The sequence below is a fragment of the Syngnathoides biaculeatus genome, chromosome 3 (assembly GCF_019802595.1).
Source record: "Syngnathoides biaculeatus isolate LvHL_M chromosome 3, ASM1980259v1, whole genome shotgun sequence".
Lineage (NCBI taxonomy): Eukaryota > Metazoa > Chordata > Actinopteri > Syngnathiformes > Syngnathidae > Syngnathoides > Syngnathoides biaculeatus.
Window position 1 is genome coordinate 37,621,699 of NC_084642.1, and position 19,520 is coordinate 37,641,218.

The 19,520-nt window shown below is 45.2% G+C and overlaps 1 protein-coding gene across 1 annotated transcript in view; it reads left to right on the plus strand.

Annotated features, from left to right (window-relative positions):
- LOC133498606 (multiple epidermal growth factor-like domains protein 11) overlaps positions 1–19,520 on the plus strand; it is a 217,556-nt gene that overhangs the window by 140,948 nt on the left and 57,088 nt on the right. Inside the window, exons 9-13 of the mRNA XM_061815677.1 lie at positions 5,511–5,723; positions 8,998–9,172; positions 13,540–13,660; positions 15,461–15,624; positions 16,119–16,221. Coding sequence (XP_061671661.1) covers positions 5,511–5,723; positions 8,998–9,172; positions 13,540–13,660; positions 15,461–15,624; positions 16,119–16,221 — 776 coding nt within the window. The remainder of the gene's footprint in view (positions 1–5,510; positions 5,724–8,997; positions 9,173–13,539; positions 13,661–15,460; positions 15,625–16,118; positions 16,222–19,520) is intronic.

A 19,520-nucleotide genomic window follows, 5' to 3' on the forward strand; every position in this document is an offset into this window, starting at 1 on the left:
GGGAGATCAATGACAGAAGGCAGGAGTCTCAAAGACGTCAAGCTTACGGGGTCGGTCGGAGGACAGGCGGAGGTCGGTACACCAGGGTTCAAAATAAAGAATACAGGAGTGCAGAAACGGGGCATGAGTTGCTACGATTTGGCGAAGACCAGTCATCCCCTGGGTCCTATAAATACAGGGGTTAATCAACGAGGATGAGGCGCAGGTGTGCGCCTCCTAATCAGCGCTGGTGTGCTGGGACCCGCCCAGCCAGGGCTGGACCGGCAAGACCATGACAACTACAATTTCTTTACACATTGTACATAGATTTGTGGTGTTGACATTGTGAGCAGCAATGTACAGAGTTGAGTATTTTGGACATTGAAATAAATTATAGACATTTCTCAGCAGTGTAGCAGAATAATGGCAATGTACACAGTGCTGCAAGGGCAAGGCGAATACTGTACTGTGGTTACAGTGCGGTTTGTGCACGATCTTAATTTCTGGTCGATCAATCCCCGCTCCCGAAAGCGGCCTGCTGCTCTCCAATTTGCAGAAAGAAGGCAAAAAGTTCTCCATACTGCCGTCTTTGAAAGGAATCATTCATTGTGCAAAAGTCTGCTGGGTCCATGTCTGGCCAGTTTGTTCTGTGCATGCGGCACGGGGTAGGACCCTAATGCAGGAATATGAGCCAGTGATATGCTTTTCCAAGGGTAGTTTATTTCAGGCAGAGTTAATACACAGGTAGCGGTCCAAGAAAGCCGAAGCACAATTAAAAACGTGGCAGAAAGGCAAGGTCCGAAAATCATGAAACGTGGTCAGATAACAGCAAGCCAAGAACTTGGAACATGAACAAAACAGGACTTGACTATGGTGGCACCGGAATCCTGGGACGCGGTAGCAAGGCAAATTCATTAACAAGAAGCTTGCGTACTCACACACACTAAAACAGTCTCAAACAACAAACTGGTTCCTAACAATGCAACACACGTTTTAAATGCATGGCATAATTAGTGAAAATGAGACACAGGTGAGGAGCTGCTGCTGGAGGCTGCCATCGGGATTATCCTCACAGATATCCGCCAGAGTGGCGCTGTAAGCACCCTGGCACTTGGGGTCGTGAACGACCTCCTAAAATGCTTAGCCAAGCACCTTGGTTTGGATGGCCTGTACGGCCACCGGTCACATAGAAACAAACAACCATTTGCAGTCACATTAACAGCTACATAGGCACAGACAGAGAACATGCAGACGCCACACGAGTGAGGTTGGATTTCAACTTTGGTCCTTGGAACTGTGAGGCAGGTGTGCTAACCGCTGTAATGCGATATATCAATCAGAGGTATACCGTAGTCCTTGATTCATTTCTTTACTTGGTCTGGAAGAAAAGAATTCCCCAAAATTTCCACATTTGAATTATTTTAGCGTAAAAGAGTACTCAAAATACAGCTAATATATTTTCATTAAGAATCATTTCATGGACTGTTTGTCCATCATTTTTAATACCTATCACTGAAAAAGACAAGTCACCTCACATCTTCCTCTGTAGTCCTCACCACCTTTATCCTACTCTCTTCCCACCGTTACTCTCCATTGGAGAAAATTACATCCATTTATTTTAGACCAGCACAGATAAATTAACCAAGACTGTCATGATCCTGCCACTCCAGCCCGGGCTGTGCGGGTGCCCGCACGGTCGCACTAATTGGAAGGCACACACCTGCGCCTCATGCCGGCTGATTATCCCCTGTATACATAGGACCCAGATGATGACTGGTCTTCCGCCAGATTGTTGAGGTTCATGCCCCGTTCCAGCACTCTCGTATCCCTGATCGTCAACCCGTGTGTACCGACCCTCGCCTGTTCTCCGACCGACCCCGTAAGCCTGACTCCCTTGATACTCCTGCCTGCTTTGGTCGTGCTCCCGTGTACCGACTCCTGCCTGCCCACTGACCTGTTCTCTACGTCCAACGTCGCAACTACCGCTGCTTCACCTGACTGCCTGCCCGATCCCCGACCATTGAATAATAAAGTTTTTCCCGATTTGTATGTACTCCTGCATTTGGGTTTTACCTTCGTTCCGATGGGTCGTGACAGACAAAATAATTCTTCAAATGACTTCTCTTCCTCCCTGCCCACATTTTAAAGGAATAAGAGTCTGAAGTAAGTCGACGTGATTTGAACACGGGACTGAACAGGCAGCCTCACTACGACTATTTAATTGAGTGATTTGTCTACTTCTCAGTGACTTCAAGTTACAGACAAGTTGGGTATATAGAGGTGTTAGCTTAACTTTACTTTTAATTGCTATAAAGAATGTTCTATTAGAAGCCAACACAGTTTTCAGTGGATCTTTAACATAAATGCAATGAAATCATCTCTTTTTCAGGTTATGAAAAGTGCTAGAACACACAAATTGGTAAAGACCTTTCAATACAAGCAGACTTCTGCTCATGCTTTCCACATGAAAGATTTACTTGCTTCTGATGAGAAATCTGAGCAAGAAACTGTTGACTTTCAAATATCCTTTTTCTATTAAATTAGAAACTCAATATGGTCAATATTCCACTAACAAGTTGATTTTACGTATTTTTTCCATCCATCAATCCATTTTACAACCCGCTTATCCTCACAAGGGTCACAGGAGTGCTGCAATTTAGAGTTCCTAATTAATACATCCTTCAAATTGCAAGCTCTACAAAGAGTTGGATCGTTTGTGACCGACATATCACAATTTGGGATAAACATGCCTCGAATGTGTTCTCCAGCGACATATTCGCAACCGATCCATGTCCACCCGTCGGTGGCGACCGATTTGCAACCGACCCACTTTCACGCCTTGGTGCCGACTGATCTGGAGCTGACCCACGTCCACACATTGGTGGGGACCAATCCGAAGCCGACCCACGTCCACACCTCAGTGAGGACCGATCCGCAACTGACCCACGTCCACACTTCAGTGGGGACCAATCAGCGGCCGACCCACCTCCACGCTTCGGTGGCGACTGATCCGCCGCCGACAAATGTGCAGGCTTCAGTGGCAACCAATCCACAGCCGACCCACATCCACGCTTCGGTGGTGACTGAGCCGCAGCCGTCCCACGTCCATGTCTCGGCGGCGAACCCGCCATGGCTGCCTGTCCCAGTGGCAACCTGTCCTCGGCCGACTTACATGCCTGTCCCAGCAGCGACCCATCCAAGGCCGCCTCACGTTCCTGTCCCGGCAGAGACCCATCCACAGCCGCCTCACATTCCTGTCCCGGCAGAGACCCATCCACAGCCGCCTCACATTCCTTTCTCGACCCGTCCACGACCAACCAGGTTCCTGTCCCGGCGGTGACATGTCCTCGGCCGCCTCACGTGCCTGTCCTGACGTTGACCTGTCCACGACCACCTGATGTTCCTGTCCCGGCAGCGACCCGTACACAACCGGCTCACATTCCTGTCCCGGCGGCGACCCGTCCACGGCTGCCTCACGTTTCTGTCGCGGCGACGACCCTGACGACCCATACGTGGCCGCCTCTCGACCATGGCTTGGCGGCGAACGATTCCCGGCCGCCTGATGACCACATCTCAATAGCGACCGATCCTCGGCTGCCTTCCGCTCCTGTTTTGGCGTTGAGTGATCCACGGCCGCCTCACAACCATGCCTTGGCGGTGACCGAAGTCAGTTGCAAAGCTTCTGGCCCAGAAGGACGATGAGTCCACAGCCCATGAGGTACAGTGGACCAAGGTCTCTGATGCCTTCTTCCGCCTTCCGAGGAAACTCATTTTGGCCGCTTGTATCCAGGATCTTGTTCTTTCAGTCACGACCCACAGCTCGTTCTCATAGGTGAGGGTAGGAATGTAGATTGACTGGTAAATTGAGACCTTCGCCTTTGGACTTAGCTCCCCTAGAGGGAGCAAATAATTTTTTTCTTGGGAAAAACATGGTTATCTGCCTTGTCAGTGCACAATTATTGTACTGCATTTAAAGGGAATGACAGGTGCCACCTTGATTGGATTTATTGAAGTCTGCTGTGTACCTTCCCTTTTTTTTTAGATCCACTGAGCCTGATCATCTAGAAAACGGCCTTCTCACTATATTTCTTTTTAATATCCATCCATCCATTTCTGTTCCGCTTGTCCTCACTAGGGTTACGGGCATGTTTGAGCCTATCACAGCTCTCTTCTGGCGGGAAGCATCCTGAACTGGTCATCAACCAATTTCAGGTCACATTTATACAACTAACTATTCACACTAGCATTCAGACCAACTGGACATTTAGGGTCTTCAATTAACCTACTGAAATGGACACGATATCAACCGGATGTCTCCAGCAACCTGACCAGCAACTTCATACAATGCATTCTTCCAAGCTGCCCCAATCTACAAGATGGCCACTTGGATGCCTAATTTATCTCACCCGGATGTTAAACTAATTAACATTTCTCCCCAAAAAACCTGGGCATTTAGGCTCAGCACCAACATACTGACCAAATGTTTGGAAAATCCACTGGTCAAAAGTAAATTTCAAAGAAGCATTTGCTCCTTTGAAATAAATTAATTAAACAAATTAATAAAATTACTTTCTTATTCATCACCAATATATGCTATGCTTTTGGGATGTGGGAGGTAAATTGGAGTAGCTTGAGAACACCAACACGGACACGGGGGGACCGTGTGATGTAATTCTCTGGCAAGAGTATCGGATTGCTCATTCCTGTCCATATCGTCTCTTTTTGAGTCCGACCAAGAGTGCCGGTGGGGGTGTCAAAATAATGCGTGTCCTTTTTGCCTCATTACTGTTTGAATGCACAAAATGCTCTTTTTGATGTGAGCTAGAAGGCACTAGATAAATTTGTATTATATTGTGTTTGCTTTACAACTAAATGGAGGTAGGGTCTGTGTGTGTGTGTGTGTGTGTGTGTGTGTGTGTCTGTGTGTGTGTGTGTGTGTGTCTGTGTGTGTGTCTGTGTGTGTGTGCGGGGGGGAGAGGAGGGGTGGCAAATATTATACTCATTTAGATGTCATGTTATTACAATTTGTCTTTTTCACTATAAGTAACTTCTGCACGGATTAGCCAACCTCCCTGTAGTATCCGTTTACCACCAGATAAGAAATTGGATTTATTCACCACACTTTTGGTGCATGGTAACGGATTCAACTCACTGTGTGAGGTTTGCATGTTCTCCACGTGGTTTTAAATGTTTTGTGTAGATCCCCTGTTGTGCGCCCACATTCCAAAAAACATGCATGTCTGGCTATTTGGCAACCTTAAATTGGCCACAGGTATGAATGAGTTGTCCTGTGGTCAGATCAGTCCAGGGAGCACAGTGCCTCAAAGTCACCTCGGTTAAGGTAGCTCACCCATGATCTTGTATAGATTTTAACACGTGGCACATCAGGTCTAAGTATGTGACTGTACTGTGATGTTGTGTGTTGTAAAATTGATTGTGATGATGTTACTCTCATTGAGTATTATTTTGTCTGCTTCATAACTAACTTTACATGAAGACTTTGAAACAGTCCTCTTTTAATTCCATTTCAGGTGCCAGGATGAATGTCCAGTTGGAACTTATGGACCGCAATGTGCTCTCAAATGTGACTGCCAGAATGGGGCAAAGTGCTACCACATCAACGGGGGCTGTTTTTGCAATGAGGGTTTCAAAGGTCCAAGCTGCCAGGACCGCTTCTGTCCAGCTGGAATATATGGACTCCTCTGTGACAAGGACTGCCTCTGCAAAATGGCAAACACTCTCAGGTGATCAAAAAGTTCAAGCATCCCAATATACAGTCTACTGTGCATGTGTTGATTGTTTTTTAAATGCAGAGGGACTTTGTTCCAGGCCTGTAACAACAACAACAACAACAAATTGAATCGAAAAGGCAGACGAGAATGTGGTGATTAGAGGAAGACTTTGTCAAAACTAATAGGAATGGGAGCACACATTGAAAGTTAGTAGATGAGGGTTCAGTGTTTCTTTTAATGCCAGAGTTATCCACAGATTTCACCAAGAAACATATCTAATGGCCCCGTCACACCATGACGTTCTGGCCAGTGTCCTATAGCGTTTGAGAAAACTTTGGTAGTCGCCCATGGTCGCCGGGATAGCCCCAGAGTAGCGTTGTTTACACGCCAGTGAACATCAATGATCGCTGGGAATGGACGGAGAACGCTGGTCCGGAAAAAAAGTTTTGAACATGCACAAAAGTTCTCACCGAGACCAGCGTTCATCAACGTTTAATTTTAAATGCTGCAGAACATTCGAGAACATCCGTGGAACGTTTTACTAAGGTTCGCCGAGCGTTGCACGCGTTTGCCTATTGTTAGTCAGTCGTAACTCTAGCTTTACTTGGTTGTTACCTAATCGTTTGCTTTGCAGTGAACGACTCACTGGCAACCTGTCAACGCCCACTGAACAATCCCCTCGCGCACACAGCGTGTAACCAAAGTGAAACGAACGTCGTTTTGTGTCCATTGAGCGTCATTCGAGCGTTTCCCGAACTTCCATGCATATGGGTATATAAAATGATGCTTTGTAAAAGCAAGGTCCATTTAATATTAAGCTACAGTAGAGAGCACCTACTATGGAAGATCCAGAAAGCAGCAGTTCGTTTTCGCGGAAAAACTCCACCAGACTATCCTCAACAGCTCGGTCCAGGATCCTGCAATCCTTTCTGTGCTTCTTTTGTCTCTTTGTCGGACCGTCCTCACTGGGGTTTGCAAGGTGTTTAGGGTCGCCAGGGGGTGTCACATGGTGCGTGACTTCGCGGACGTGCTCTTCCTCCTGCTGTTGTTTTTCCTCCAAACACATTGCCCGTGATGAAAGAGGCTTAGCTTTCTTACTTTTTTTCTTCTCGGCAGCATGATGCTCACTATTCTAACTCGCGACAACAGCTGAAGTGACTATGAACCTTCCAACGTTTTAGTGCCGGTTCCACTGTAAAAATTCCACACCAGTAAAACGCTTTTCTGTCGTTATTCACCCATTCGTCACACACTCAACACACTCGTCTTACGTTGAAAAATCATACGTCGCACCCCAATGACGCATTTGCGCACGCTAATGGTTTTTAGGGGTATCTTATTTGGTCGCTGTTACACGCTTTTCGTGCGTTAGACACACGTTAATCACACGCCACATGTGTCATCCTCGTTTGAGAACGCTGAAAAATAGAAAGACTGAAATGTTCAGAGGACGTTGACCAGAACGTCATGTTGTGATGGAGCCTTAAATTGGAAAAGTATTATCGAAATTCCTCTCTCGCTCAGACATTCCAATGAGCCGGGCTGGCTGACAGCCAATCAGCGTTTGCCATGCCTGCAGTGCTTCCTGTTCTGACCCCCCATTGCTCGTGGATAAATTTCACTGAACGGAGAACGTCCACTATCTGGCATTTTGTGGATGATTTTTGTGAACAAATAATTACAAACAAACAAAACAAAAGTACCTGTAAGTAGTAAACAAGAACTGTTGTGTGCTCAGAGCCAACAAAGTGAGAATAACAACGAGTCGATGCTCCGTGCTATTACTACTCCCGCCATTGAGCAAACAAAACAAAAATAACAATGTTCAAGCGTTTGAGCCAGAATACACACATGCAGAAGTCGACGTGTTGGGAGGAGCGTGGAGTTGACGACGAACAATAACAGTCCCATTATATGAATGGCGGATATTTGATGCTTTTCTGAGGAGTTGGTTTAGGTGCACAGAATATATAGCAGGTGGCTAGACTTTTTTTTTTTAACACCGTGTTGTACTTTTCAAGCACCAAGGCTTCTTGCAATCCACCGACGGCGAGGGTGGGGGGGGAGGGTCAGGGGGGTTTGCATGCGCGCATCACTGTAAATACTAACAGGGAAGTGTTGTGTTCTCACACGTATATATCCATCCATCCATTTTCTTAGCAGCTTGATAGTCGCAGGAATGCTGGAGACTATCCTAGCTGTCAATGGGCAGGATACACGTTTACACAAGCAGACACGGGGAGAACATGTAAACTCCACATACGAAGTCCGGGATTGAAGAGCTGCGCCACCCTGCCGCCTCATAAAACATGTTGTTGTTTATACATTATTAGCAAGAGAGGCCATAACTAAGCAGTTAATAACCAGTAATGATCAGATGTTTCCAAATTTCCCCTGCTGGTGAACGAGCCTCAACTGTGACAGCCACAGCTTTATCCTGTCAGGTTAACTCCATGGGAGGTTAAAGAAGGAGAAATTTAGGTACATTTTCTCAGTTTTGTTGCCCAACATATCAGCATCTTGACTGAGCTAGAACAAATGGTCTGTAATACTAAGCACCGGCGACGTCAGGGGCGGAGTCAAGGATGTTTCTTCCGAGTTTGGCTATGAAAGCTTGCTCACATTCAGATTTTGCTTGGATTTCAAAAATATTCTTTATTTTCAATTTTTTTCAATTAATGTCCAACATATATGTAATAATATTACTTCACATTGGAGGGTTTATTGTACATATGATTTTTGGGGAGAATCTTCCTTTAAATCTTATATTCTGTGATGAATAGCAAGTCCTCTTAATTCAACAGTCTACAGATAATCGGAAAGAGATTATGACGAGATTTTTTTGTGTAAACGGTGACAATGCATCTGTGGAACTTTTTACATCAATATTGCTGTTATCGGGAATAACTTGTTCAAGGACACTTTTACAGTAATGATGGGAAATGAGAGCCAAACATTCCATCAGCTGACTTGTGTTGAGATGCTTAATGACTCCATGTACTGTCCTGAACCTTCGCCCAAGCTGGTCCACTCCATATCGTGACGTCTACAGCTTTAAGGCTTGTGACAGCATTGCACCAATAACATGGATTCTAAAATGTGATTATCTGAGCTGTTTTTTTCCTTGTACTCCTGTCTCTCTTGTTGATATGTTACAACAAGAAATGTGCAACAAAACTATATCACACTAAGATGTGTTTACTAACGGTGGCTCTTATTTCACAGTTAAATGTTTTCAATTTTTAATGTATATTTATTCCCATGCTTCTGATGGGCTTTCTTTCAGCTGCCACCCTTTGTCAGGAGATTGCACCTGTGCGGCAGGATGGACAGGACTATTCTGCAATGAGACCTGTCCAGCAGGTTACTACGGTAAAGGTTGCAAAGAATTGTGTGCCTGTGCTAATGGAGCCGACTGTGATGGCATCACTGGAGTGTGCATCTGTGCACCAGGATATATAGTAAGTGTAAAACTTTGGCCCTGCTCCAGATTCCAGAGGTTTCAAAAACACATTTATAAGGAGTTTAATATCAGAATATTATATAATATTAATGAGAATATTTCATCACTTTTTACTACTATTTTTATCATTTTGAATGCCTATAGAGTACCAGTGAAAGGTTTGGACACATCCTATAATGCAATATCATGAGAAAAGGTGTCCAAGAAGAAGCCTAGTAAAACAAATGACATTTTTATCAATCTGCCAAGCCAACTACAGTACTCCCGATTGCTGTCTGATATGCTTGGTCACATCTGCTTTACATTCAGGTAACAAATAGTCTTCTCAAGTTTATCAACTAGCAGGAACAATAACGCATTCATCCAGTCACACCAGACACCTTCCGCCAATTGTTCCACCCCGCTTGGACCCGTTTCTTCACTTCCTTACAACACTCTCCATTGCTCTGTATTGTTGACCCCAACTATTTGAAGTCGTCCACCCTTGCGATCTCTTCTCCCTGGAGCTTCAGTGGTTAGAGCACTGGTTTGGTAAACCAGGGGTTGTGGGTTCGTATCCCACTGGGGCCTCCACTCCCTGAGAAGGGTTGCGTCAGGAAGGGCGTCCAGCGTAAAAATTGTGCCAAACATGTATATGCGTTCATCTGAGATGACACGCTGTGGCGACCTCGAAAGGGACAAGCCGAAAGAAACACACACTACAAAGAAAAAAATATTTAATGTTCAAACTGAATGAACCTCCATTCAAGAGCCTGCCCCAATTGCACATTTTTTAATTCGTTATGTAATTATGTGCTCGTTAAAGCAACATCAGGGCTGTCTTTAATGTGCATATTTAATTGAGGAATGCAACCAGAATTAAGACAAGAGCAGGCAAAATCCTCTTGGACCCTCCATATCCTGGTCACCAGCTCTTTGAGCTCCTTTCCTTGGGTAGGCATTACCGAACAATGCAAAATAAAACTGGCAAGCATTTCAACACCTTCTTTCCTCTTGCAATTAACTTCGTAAAGGGCCACTGTCATGAAATGCACAATTTTTAGTATGTTATTAATGAAAAAGTGGCAGCCGCACAAAACGTGATTTTGACATATACAGCTTTTTGTAGCTCCGGCCATGAAAATCCTCTCAAGCGATTTGTTTTCGAGAAGAAGCAGGAAGTGACGTAAATGGCAGGACCCCCCTCAAGTGGACTCGTTTGTTTCTATTAGTTTTACCTCCGGGAATGTAGCTTGTTGTTTCTTCGTGTTAGCCAAAATGCCGGCTCGTTGCATTGCTGGACATTGCTTGAACACTTGGGAGAATGGATTTACACTTCATAAGTTTGCAAGAGACCCGGTTTGTCGTGAAAAGTGGATTGCACGAGTGTAAAGGATGAGAGGGTCGTGGGTTCCAAATGATAGGTAAGTGTGTATAGGGCTACTAAAAAAAAAATAATGGTGTGGGGCGGACCACGTAATCCATCTGTCATGTAACAAACGATCCGCGTAGGTATGACAGCAGTGCTAAATGTGTTGATGTGCACGTCGGACTCGCCCGCGAAGGCTGCCGTGATGACTCATACATACTCTCTGGGAGTCTGTCGCCGCTGTGGCAGTATGTATGAGGCAGCCTGGCGGAAGCCGTGCTTGTCCGTGAGGCATGACGCGGCAGCCTTCGCCAATTTCGGCGCCGCCTCCACGGTCAGGGCTTCGGCTGGGGTGGCTCATCTTTGGCGCCAAGGTGGCTTATCACGGTGCCGACCCGGGGCACTTTACGGTGTTGTCATCGCACGCAACTGAGTGTGCCATTGCCGACAGGGCTGTTCATAGCTGCCACCGTTGTCCGCGATGAACAATACCGCCGATGGCGGCAGCGATAAACAATTGTTTATGGCACGCTCAGCCGCGAGCGACAACAACGCCGTAAAGTGGCCCGGCCCGACGCCATGATAAGCCACCTCGGCAGTGAAAATGAGCCACCCCGGCGGCAATGGCTCATCTCCGCCACGGAAGTGGATCGGACGGGGAGGCGGTTTGACCGCGATCGCATATCATCTGAATATGGCTTGAAACAAAAGGGTAATATTGCCCCGGTAACTTTACTCGGTTGTGTGATGTTCTCTTCTTCGAAAAGACCTTCCGTGTCAGAAGGGGCGTGTTCGTTTCCCATAGTAGGGTCCACTGCGTGTTTTCAATGGCGAATGTCCGGGGTGATGTCATGGACAGGAGATGCAGTCAATATGGCGACCACTTGGATGTCGTCAAATGACACTTCCACAATTTTGCGCATGGTTGACACGCTCTCCGCTCATATTTATTTTTTCATATAGATACTGAAGTGAATAATAGTATATGTATTTTTCATTAGAATATCTATTTTAGAATGTTTATAGAGATGACACTTGACCTTTAAACAGCTAACTTACAATTCAACTGCAACATGCTACCAATTGTTTTGTCCTGAGTTTTTAGTCACATTTCTACCATTACCATTATTATTATAGATTATACATTACTCATGCACTCACTGTGTAGCAGTCTCACCATGCCACATTATTTGCACATCTGAGGAGTTCATGCAGCATTTGCACAATTGACATTGTCCCAGATTATCGCACTCTTCGTCACTTTAAATTCCATATATTTCTTGAAGTCTCAGCGCCTTTTGCAACATTATGGCACTGGACAATTGCTCTATTTTGCTTTTAAACTGCTCTAATTGGTAGAGGAGGGAAAAAAAACCTTGGTTGCCAGATAACTAACAACCTTTAATTGCTCTGTGACTGTTCTCACATTGCCTTTACTGTCACGTCCCATCGGAACGGGAATAGGACCCAAATGCAGGACTTGGACGATGCAAGGTAGTGCGGGGAGAAACGTTTATTATTCCGAGGTCGTAGATTGAGCAGGCAGTCAGGTGCAGCAGCGGTAGTTGGGACGTTGGGTGAAGAGAGCAGGTGAGCGGGCAGGCAGGAGTCGGTACACAGGGACGATCAAAGCAGGCAGAAGTATCAAAGGAGTCAGGCTTACAAGGTTGGTCGGAGAACAGGCGAAGGTCGGTACACACGGGTTGTCGATCAGGGATACCGGAGCACTCGAACGGGACATGAAGCTCAACGAACTGGCGCGGACCAGTTGTTATCGGGGTCATATAAATATGCCGGATAATCAGTCCGCATGAGGTGCAGGTGTGCGCCTCCCAATCAGCGCAACCGCACTGGCACCCGCACAGCCCGGGCTGGAGCGGAAGGATCATGACATTTACGTCTCAAAAGTTGTCGTACTATACCGGCTCCAACTACCAGAGTAAAATTCCTTGTGTTTTTGACTTGGACAATAAAGTTGATCCGATTAAATTACATATATTCTTAAGTAGGGGGAACGGTGGATCAGCTGGTAAAGCGTTGGCCTCACAGTTCTGAGGACCCGGGTTTCATCCCTGCCGTGCCTGTGTGGCGTTTGCATGTTCTTCCCGTGCCTGTGTGGGTTTTTTGTCCGGGCACTCCGGTTTCCTCCCACAGCCCGGAAACATGCAACACTCATGGACACTCTAAATTGCCCCTAGGTGTGACTGTGAGTGCAGCTGTTTGTCTCCATGCACCCTGCAATAGGCTGGCAACCAGTTCAGGGTGTCCCCCGCCTCCTGCCCGTTGACAGCTGGCATAGGCTCCATCCCTCCCCCCGACCCTCATGAAAATAAGCGGGGAAGAAAATGGATGGATGGATATTCTTAACTATTTCAGAATTGGGTGGTGAGTTTGCAACCTGGGCCGTCAGGGACCTAATCTACGTCTTAATATGCCTGGCACATTGCAAAGATGTACAAAAATGCTACACATCAGGATGAATGCTATTATTATTACTAAAGAAGAAAAATCCACCCTTATCTTGATATACATCACCTCTAAACCTCTATAGAAGTTGTAGTACACTAAAATATAACAGTTCACAATCAATATTAATCTAATATGACAAAAAAATAAATAAATAAAATAAAATACAATGTGGTCATTGGGTAGACACTGATAGAGACACAATAGAGCTCCTTCCTTTTCTCCGGCCTGTCTTTTTAAGATAGCGACAGAAACCCAGACATGATGTGGAGAGAAAATAAAATCGTGACAAAGCTTGTGTGACAGCACGTAGTCTTTTTCATTTCCACTGGGCTTGTCCCATTAGTCTCCTGTTACAATATGTGTGGCATGCATTATGGTGATCAGCCTTAGGTATAGCTTTCTTTTCTCTCATTTTCAGATGGGATATTCTTCTGATTGTGACCATTGGGGATGATTGTTAAAGAATAAGTATATCAAAAACTATATCCTATTTGTGTAAGCATCCCTGTATTTCCACTGTTTTCATTGTTGATCTCTTTTTTTACTAGGGCGAGGACTGCTCAATTATCTGTCCTGCAGGCCTGTACGGAACCAATTGCACATCATCATGTTTCTGTCACAATGAGATATCATGCTCACATGTCGATGGCTCGTGCATCTGCAGAGAAGGTCATTATCCTTTATTTGTGGTCTTCCTTGTCCCTTCTTTATACAGTACTCTGATGTCACCCAGAAGGAAAAATACTGGTTTCCCCACATTAAGAAACATTGATAGATGATAGATTTCTGTTTTCATGTTTATTTTGTTGTAGGAAAAAAATTAATTAGCAGAATGATATCCAATTTTTAAAAAATGGTCTGATAAAATTTTTAAGTAGTAGTATAGTGAAAGTTTTGTAAAATATTGCATTGCTCACAAAAGATGTTTAAGAATAATTTAATAATGCTATATTTCACTTTCTTACATAAACACAAAACACTTGTCATTCTCTTGTCATGTAGCATGCCTTAAAAATTGCAAACAATTATCTTTTGGGATCCTTTGATGTGGCAGCACAGTGCCGCAACTGTGGAGCATTGGCCTCACACTTCTGAGGACTGGGATTCCAATCCCATCCTTGCCTATGTGGAGTTTCCAGGTTCTCCCTGTGCCTGCATGGGTTTTCACTCCAGCACTCCCACATTCCCAAAACATGCATTATTTGGAGATTCTAAATTTCCCTATGGTGTGATTGTGAGTGTGAATGCTCGTTTATTTCTATGTGTTCAGTGATTTACGGACAACCACTTCAGGATTTACCCTGCTTCCTGCCCAGCACTCCCCCAACGCTTGTGAGGATAGGCACCTCAGAAAATGTATGGATCCTTTGATGTTATAATAATTGACGTTTGCCAGCAATTTGATCAGAAAAATGAGAGGTTCGTTTGTGGCTTTGGGTTGCAATGGAGCAGAGACGTGAGAGCAGCCAAAGAAACAGAAGCTTACGATCCCCCTGCCAAATGTTTGTCAATGTCCATAAAAGATACTATTGACCAGAAACACCAATAGAAACAAAGTACTATATGAAATGTATATCCAGTACTTTTATGTAGACTCGCAGCGAGACACATCTCGTAAGAAGTATTATCTATTGCCAAGTTTGCCAAGAATAATGACTTGGCAGCACATAAAGGTGAAATGCTTTAAAAATGTCCCATCATAGTTATAGTTAGCAAAACCACAACCATCATCAACATTTTCACAGTATTTTAAAAGTAAATGGATTGAAATATATTGCTTAAATTAATTAATTATAATCACAAAGTTTTGATTTGATTGTGAAACTGATGAAATCCCTAAGCACCTTTTGCACTGTAGGAATTATAAAATACTACTGCTAAAATTAGTTATCCATCCATAAATTTTTTAAGCCGCTTATCCTCATGAGGTTCGTGGGAGTGCTGGAGCCAATCTCAGCTATCATCGAGCAGGATGCAGGGTCCACCCTGAAACAGTTGCCAGTAAATCGCAGGGCACATGGAGACAGACAACAGTCGCAGTCACAATCACACCGAGGGGTAATTTAGAGTTTCCAGTTAATGCAGGTTTTTTCCGTTTGTGCGAAGAAACCGGAGCGCCAGGAGAAATCCCACGCAGGCACAGGTAGGACATGCAAACTCCACACAGGAGGCGATGAAATTTGAACCCCGATCCGCAAAACTGTGGGGCCAACGCTCTCCAGCTGTGCCACCAAAATTACTTTTTACACGTCCATAATATGTTGCTGGTTCCTGTAATTGCAATGATATTGAATAAAAAAATTAAGGTTAATAATCAATTTGAATGGTGTCATAATTTAAATAAACTGACTTTCAGGACTTGGACTGTGTATCCGGAATAGTTAATGGTTTACCAATCTGTTTTAAAAAGTCTGATGCAAATGAATTGCTCCAGTAGTTGACTGATGGTCAGTTTGTTTCTTTGTACAGGTTGGCAGGGGCTGGACTGCTCCATCCCATGCTCCAGTGGAAACTGGGGTCTAACCTGCAATCAGACTTGTCAGTGTGCTAATGAGGCAGCCTGTGACCCCCTTAATGGAACCTGTTTGTGCTCTCCAGGCTGGAAGGATGAATTGTGTGACATACCTTGCCATGTTAGTGCTCAAAGAATTATCTTCCCCCCCAACCTCCTAATAACATGTTTGGGTGTTTTTTGCTTGCTAGTATGTTTAATGACCTCAGGAAAGTAATGTTTTTTTATACTGTACTGGTGGCACGGTGGATCAGCTGGAAAGCGTTGGCCTCACAGTTCTGAGGACCTAGGTTTAATCCCAGCCCTCCCTGTGTGGAGTTTTCACGTTCTCCCCGTGCCTGTGTGGGTTTTCTCCGGGCACTCCGGTTTCCTCCCACATCCCAAAAACATGCAACACTCATGGACACTCTAAATTGCCCCTCGGTGTGACTGTGAGTGCGGCTGTTTGTCTCCATGCACCCTGCGATTGGCTGGCAACCAGTTCAGGGTGTCCCCCGCCTCCTGCCCGTTGACAGCTGGCATAGGCTCCATCCCTCCCACGACCCTTGTGAGGATAAGCAGCCAAGAGAATGGATGGATGGATATACTCTAGCTAATTTGTATCCTGGCTTGTAGGAGGGATCGTATGGTCTCAATTGTAAAGAGAGATGTGACTGTGGAAATGCTGATGGCTGTGATCCAGTAACTGGCTCTTGTCGCTGTCTCGCAGGTTGGACAGGTAAGTCATGCGCCGACAGACAAATAATAAGTGCAACTAAGTTTATATTCACTCTTGTCTCCTTCCACATCCAAAAAAAAGCATGCAACATTAAGTGGACACTCTAAATTGCCCCTAGGTTTGATTGTGAGTGCAACCATTGTCTGTTTCCATATGCCCTGTGATTGGCTGGCAATCAGTTCAGGGTGTACCCTGCCTCCTGCCCATTGACAGCTGGGATAGGCTCCAGCACTCCCGCAACCCTTGTGAGGAAAAGCGGCTATAAAATGTGGTATATTAAAAACTCAACAAAAAAATAAAATTTTTATTTTTTTGTTACTAAAGATCAACAACTACGGCCAAATTAAATACTGTATAGGTAGTGTGCAAAGGTCCACAGAATTTGAAGTACAATACAAGTGCAGTGCATCATATTCCTTCCAAGGTTAGGTTGGATGTATCACAACATACCGTGTAACCATGAGACACATGCTGTAGGGTGGCATTTAAAAACGTATTTTATTTTTATCTTATTTTCGTCTTCCTTCCCATGTTGCTCAACAGCAAACTTCAAAACATTCAGATTTATGACTGTTAGACAGATACTGTAGATGGAAAAATATGTTACTTTCTTCTTCTTCTTTTCCTTTCGGCTTGTCCCATTACAGGTCACCACAGCGCGTCATCTTTTTCCATCTAAGCCTATCTCGTGCATCTTCCTTTCTAACACCCACTGTCCACATGTCCTCCCTCACAACATCCATCAACCTTTTCTTTGGTTTTCCTCTCGCTCTTTTGCCTGGCAGCTCCATTCTCAGCACCCTTCTACCAATATAGTCACTCTCTCCCCTCTAGACATGTCCAAACCATCGAAGTCTGCTCTCTCAAACCTTGTCTCCAAAACATCCAACTTTGGCTGTCCCTCTAATGAGCTCATTTCTAATCCTATCCAACCTGTTCACTCCGAGCGAGAACCTCAACATCTTCATTTCTGCCACCTCCAGTTCTGCTTCCTGTTGTTTTTTCAGTGCCACCGTCTTTAATCCGTACATCATGGCTGGCCTCACTACTGTTTTATAAACTTTGCCCTTCATCCTAGTGGAGACTCTTCAGTCACATAGAACACCACCAAATGTTCCATCCCACTGGACCCGTTTCTTCACTTCCTTACCATACTCTCAATTGCTCTGTAAAGTTGACTCCAAGTATTTGAAGTCGTCCACCCTCGCTTTCTCTTCTCCCTTGAGCTTCAATCTTCCTCCTCCGCCCCTCACATTCATGCACATATATTCTGTTGCATCCGTAGATGACTTCCTGTATTTTGGGGTTCCATCACCAAGTCTCCTTCTCCCCTTTCCTACACCATGCCACTAGGCCACCAGGACAGGAACTTGAGGTGGCCGACGAGCCTTCACCGCCGTCTAGACAGTAATGTAAGGCGGTCACATACCTGTCACCGCTGGGACAAGAACTTGAAGTGGCTGCGGAGTCATCGCCACCACCTCCTGAACAGGAGTGTGGGGTTTGGAGAGTGACGGCTCAAATACTGCAGGCTGCAGAACGTTGCCTTTTTGCTCTTTTGGTTTCTGACTTGACGTACTTGAACTGGGCGCTTGCCCATTACTGAGAGTTGGTGGGTTTAAACTAAACCCGACTGGCTCAGAGTTAGGGATCCGGGTGGGGAACTGACAGAAACTGGGGGGCATGAGTACATTGTTCTTGGGAACAGCATGGAGTGAATGATAAAGTCCTCCTCCTTTTCAATGGACAAAAATAGTTTGTCTCGTCATTATCTAAATCCACTCCATCCCCTGAATTTAAGCCCTCTGCAGAAAGTTTCTGAGTTTTGTCTTTTGGGAAAACAAACCCTAGCGACGCTATGGCCAGCTTGTCTTTGTACGCCAAGTGCGCTATTTTACTTTGATGCTCACCTGGAACTCTGTTGTCACCTGCGGCATGGGATTGGTTCGGAAACGGATCTGTTGCCACAGCAATGTGGGCTTGGCTCGGTAGCGGATCGGTGGCTACCAAGGTATGCACGAGCGTCGGCTGCAGCTCGGTCCCCGCTGATGGGTGCAGGAGCGTCGACTGCAGCTCGGTCCCGTTCGAGGTGTGAGCGTGGTCCAGCAGCGGGCCGGGCGCCAACAGTGAATGAGCGAGAATCAGACATGGCCATGCCGGAGGAAGATTGCTTAATCCCCCCTCCCGTTGCTCCTCGTGATGGCGGCGGTAAACAGCAAATTCTTTGGCTTACTGTGTCTGTTGGGCATTGAATTCTTTAATACACTGGCCTAGAGGTTTCACTTCAATCTCCTTTGAGTCCACTGGGTCCATGTCCGGCCGGTTCATTCTGTCACGTACCTTCAGTGCAGGGGAGGACCCAAGTCCAGGACTCCGGGACCACGGCATTATATCCAGAGGATTTTATTGCAGGCGTTTCCGCACACGGTAACAACTCACTAACACAGGGCACAATGAACTGGCAAATGCCAGTGACCAAAACTCCAACTTAAATACGCCATCCAATTTCAGTCCCAATGTGATACAGCTGTGAGCGGTGACAGGTGTCACTGGCCAGGGCACTGGCCTCACCCCTCTTCGCTGTGGTCCAGCCTGGCTCATGAGAGGGGTAAACAAATGTAGTGATTGACATATGCATTCCATATACATTGTTTCAAACCTATGACTAAATTTGAACAATTTTGCATATGACCCAGAATACTCTAATGATACTCCAACCACATAATAGTATTCAGTCACATAGACAACATATTTCATCAAGTGAAAGTATACCAACAAGAAAAATAAAGAAAAGTGCATGACAAAATGTTTTTTTTTTCTTCACCAGTCTCTGTTACTCTGCTCAGACATCACAGAATTGTCCTAAACAGTCCATAAAAGCTGTGTTGTTTCAAACCTATGACTAAATTTGAACCATTTTGCATATGACCCAGAATATTCTAATGATATTCCAACCACATAATAGTATTCAGTCACATAGACAACATATTTCACCAAGTGAATGTATACCAACAAGAAAAATAAAGGAAAGTGCATGACGAAATGGTTTTTTTTCTTCACCAGTCTCTGTTACTCTGCTCAGACATCACAGAATTGTCCTAAACAGTCCATAACAGCTGTGTTGACAGTCTTTCAGTACTGGTCCACAGGAACTTGAACCAGATGTGTTCCCCACATCTGTGGAGATACATAGGGCATGCCACACTGTCCATACGCTGGTCCCATTGTCTCGTTGTCACATACAGCTGGTTACGGTGAACCACACAATGAACAGGTTGTCCTACTGCTTCATGTGTCAG